The sequence below is a fragment of the Drosophila virilis genome, unplaced genomic scaffold (genome assembly GCF_030788295.1).
Source record: "Drosophila virilis strain 15010-1051.87 unplaced genomic scaffold, Dvir_AGI_RSII-ME tig00003811, whole genome shotgun sequence".
NCBI lineage: Eukaryota > Metazoa > Arthropoda > Insecta > Diptera > Drosophilidae > Drosophila > Drosophila virilis.
In genome coordinates this window covers 51,314-54,832 of record NW_027212952.1, presented here as the reverse complement: position 1 = coordinate 54,832, position 3,519 = coordinate 51,314, and the positions used below count along the sequence as shown (strand labels likewise).

The following is a 3,519-nucleotide window of genomic DNA, read 5'->3' as shown; positions in this document are numbered from 1 at the left end:
CCTAATAGAAAATCTAGTTTAAGATTATGTTCTTGATAAACATAGAGGGTTGCTTACAATTACCTACCTTTCGACCGATCGTTCCTATGGCAGCTATATGATATATTAGTATGGCCGGTCCGAAATGTGTACTAAGACGCGTTACACCCTCGAAAAGGGCAGAAAAAGTTCTTTAATTTGAAAGAAAATACATAGGGGATGTTACCCGGGTTTGCCAAGATCCGCGTCATGTTTTTTAGGTATTCAAATCGTCAGCATCACTTTACCTCTTAATTTAAACCCGTAAACAAATCTTCCACTAATATCCTTCCGGAAGAGTAAAAGATTGATGGAAAGGTTTTATGAGATTTTCTTATTAGGTTACTTCGTCGTAAAAATTCGATGTGAATAATCTGCATCCAATCAAATTTCACACCTTTTTTATCTGTATTTCAAGAACCATTTGATTTTTTATAAAATAAACGTTAGAGAAACAAAATAAACGTAATACTCAAAAAGCACTACGGTAAGCGATTCAAATATCTGTGCGCAGCCAACTTCAAGTGAGTCAAAAATGTCCGCGCCGGGAGTTCAATTATGCCCTTTCGTCTTAACGTATATAGCACATTTATTTGAATTTCCCTCACATGAAGTTGGCTGCGAAAGTGTTGTTGACAGCTATATCTTAGACAGAAACCAGAGAAACATTTTTAGCCCAGACACCCACCATCCCACCATTAATTGTTCATACCGTCAGAGAGATATGGTTAGAAATGTCTTAAACCTTCAATCTAGATAATAAAGTCAGTTTTCAATTTACTTTTATGATGATTTTAGTTTTAAAGTTAAAAAATCCCGATTAATTTTTTCATTAAAAAAAGTTTATTGTCCAATATATGCTGTTGAGCGAAATTGTGATGTTTTAAAAAGAAATTTTCACGTAGTTTTTCGCTGCATGGTTTATGTGCTTATAAATGGTGAGGAAGACTTAGATGAGTGACATAATTTAAGAATATTTATGATTGAAATGTTGTGTAAGGTCATCTAATCGTTTTCGTCCTCCTTCTCCTCGTTGGGTCTCTGCATATAATGCAGCAATTGGTCGGCCATGTGCCAATACCAGTGCAACTTGACGAGCTCCAGTCCTCCCTTGTCGGCTATCCAAATCTGTCCATTTTTACCACACTCAATCGCCTTGACAATGTTCTTAGCACAGATAGTCGTCGACTGGCAAGGAGCGCTACGTAGGCGGTCGGCAAAGGATTGTCCATAGCTGAGAAAGGCGGTGAGCTCTCGATCCACGAAGAGTTTGGTGGGTCCACAACAAACCGCCATGACAGCGACCCCATTTTGGGAGTAATACAGTGGATCCTTTGAGGAAAATGATTTTACTCAAGTTGCAAATACTTGTAGATTATACGAAATTAAACTTGCCGCTAAACTTCTAGTGAATCCTATAACACCAAATTTTGATGCGCTGTAGGCACAAAATACTGGGGATGGATCCAGCCCGACGACTGAAGTCACATTTACAATCATTCCGCCCTTTCCCAACTGCTTTTTGTCCATATATGGCAGCACCGTGGCGCAAGTGTTCATCATTCCGGTAAGATTTGTATTCACTGTTGCATCAATGTCCTGCTCATCGCACAGGGTCGCCCCATTGATGAGCACGTCGATGTAGTCCATTTGCACCATGACTTCATCAAAGTATTGCTTCATATCCTCCCTTGCCATTGTTACATCATAGGTCCAGAAAAAGATTTGCGTGCTGTGCTTAATAGATTGCAGTTGAGCAATAGCCTGCGGATTCTCCACGCTATGAAGAATGGCAAGTTTCTAAGTGCGAAGGGAGGATGTGCCAAATATTATTACACGCAAGAAAACTTGTTTGTGTGTAGATGTGAACCGAACTCTTAGGAGTGAAGAGCTTCTTGCACAGTCGAACATGTAAAGCTCGAGCAAGGCTGTACACTGTTTTGAGTACTTTTGCAATTCATGTCTGCTACGCAAAGTGAGTACACAACTTCGACAAATACTTACTGCAATATTTTTGCTCATCAGCACTTTGCATGCCTCTAAGGTAATACCTCCACAATCGGCCACATAGCAGACGTGTTTGCCCGTCAAATCGAACATATTTACTGAACGTTACGTCTTCTATTTAATCACTGAGCTTTCGAATTGTTCGAATTGTGCATAACGCGTAACCTAGTTCAAATTTTCTTATGCTTTTTATCTATTTAATTAAACAGCTTATCTCTCCTTTGTTGTGTCAATTATTTTGATTCTGGTCGTATTTATAATTCAAAACAAATGTATATTGGTATATAGTTATAATAAGTTTTATCAATCAAGACTTGCATTTCAAAGCAAGCGGTCCGAACAAAGAGTAGAGGCTATTAAAGGGATATCTCAAAAATATTTGGAAGTCCGTTTGACTTTAAAGTTTGCCTCGATATAGTTTTCAGATGATCCCATTCTAGTTTGCCTCCTTGGTCTAACTGATCAAATAGACTGTAATTGGCGATACTTTCTGTTAATACGTTGTTCTATAAATGCAGATGGAATCTAGTTTATTATCGCAAATAAAAGATTGAAGATAAATGCAACCGTTCTTGAAGGCATTATCCAAACAGATGTTGGCAACTCAGGCTAATCCCGCGCTTTTTCCAGAAGTTCATAATAACAGTAACTTTGTCTGAACTTGTCTATCTATAAGTTCCTTACAAGCTTATTTATTTGTTTTATTTTAAGTAATTATTTGTTAAAATCGATTTAATTCTTTATACGGGATAGCGAATATTTGGCTCTAATAACGGAATTTTTCGTAGTAGGCTTTTAGGCGTTGGCTAAAAAATTGCCCGCGCGTTCGTAAAGTGTTGTGTTGTGTTATGCGCACATTATTTGCTCGCGTGAAGTTGGCTGCGCTTCGATTGTGAAAAGCTAAAGTTAGGACACAAACCTATAGAGATTATTCAGCTAATTCACCTTCCTGCAAAAATGTAGTTTTGTAATTAAAGTCCATTTTGTTCCCATCAGTTCACTGAGTTATAAAGGAATGGCGAACTGCGGAAGTCCCGTCCGACTCCTTTAAATTTATATATTCTGGATCTAAGCGATGAGGATCTGCCTTATCGATATTGGTTTGCTTACAGGTTCTCGACAGTTGGTACCATTTAGATATTGTTTTCATTCATCTTAAGAATAAGAATTCATCTTTGTATAAGAAAACTTGAATTATTACAACTTACATCAATCCCAACAGAGGGACTTTCAAATTGTGTAATTTGATAGCTCAACAAGTTTTAAGCATGAAATTAAAGAGGACTAAAATAGGTTCAATATTTCTCATCTCAGAATAAACCGCGTTCGAAAAAAAGAGTATGACGCAGCCAATTCTATTAGAGAAGAATGTATTATATAGATTTGTAATTTCCAAATGTCTCGGCAGCGTTAGGAATAAATCGAAAGATTTGTTTCGAATTTCTATTACACAAATTATCTGAACAGAAACACCTTGCATATGGTGGACCAAAA

General features: G+C 37.4%; 1 protein-coding gene across 1 annotated transcript; it reads right to left on the bottom strand.

The window, feature by feature from the left end:
* Window positions 1-935: 935 nt before the first annotated feature.
* On the bottom strand, window positions 936-2,158 carry LOC6633891 (alcohol dehydrogenase-related 31 kDa protein). Its single transcript, XM_002057549.3, has 3 exons — window positions 2,023-2,158; window positions 1,414-1,818; window positions 936-1,350 (listed from the first exon to the last, which is right to left on the bottom strand). The coding sequence occupies exons 1-3, from the start codon at window positions 2,116-2,118 to the stop codon at window positions 1,024-1,026; spliced, it is 828 nt and encodes a 275-aa protein (XP_002057585.1). The 5' UTR covers window positions 2,119-2,158; the 3' UTR covers window positions 936-1,023.
* Between the last annotated feature and the right edge of the window lie 1,361 nt (window positions 2,159-3,519).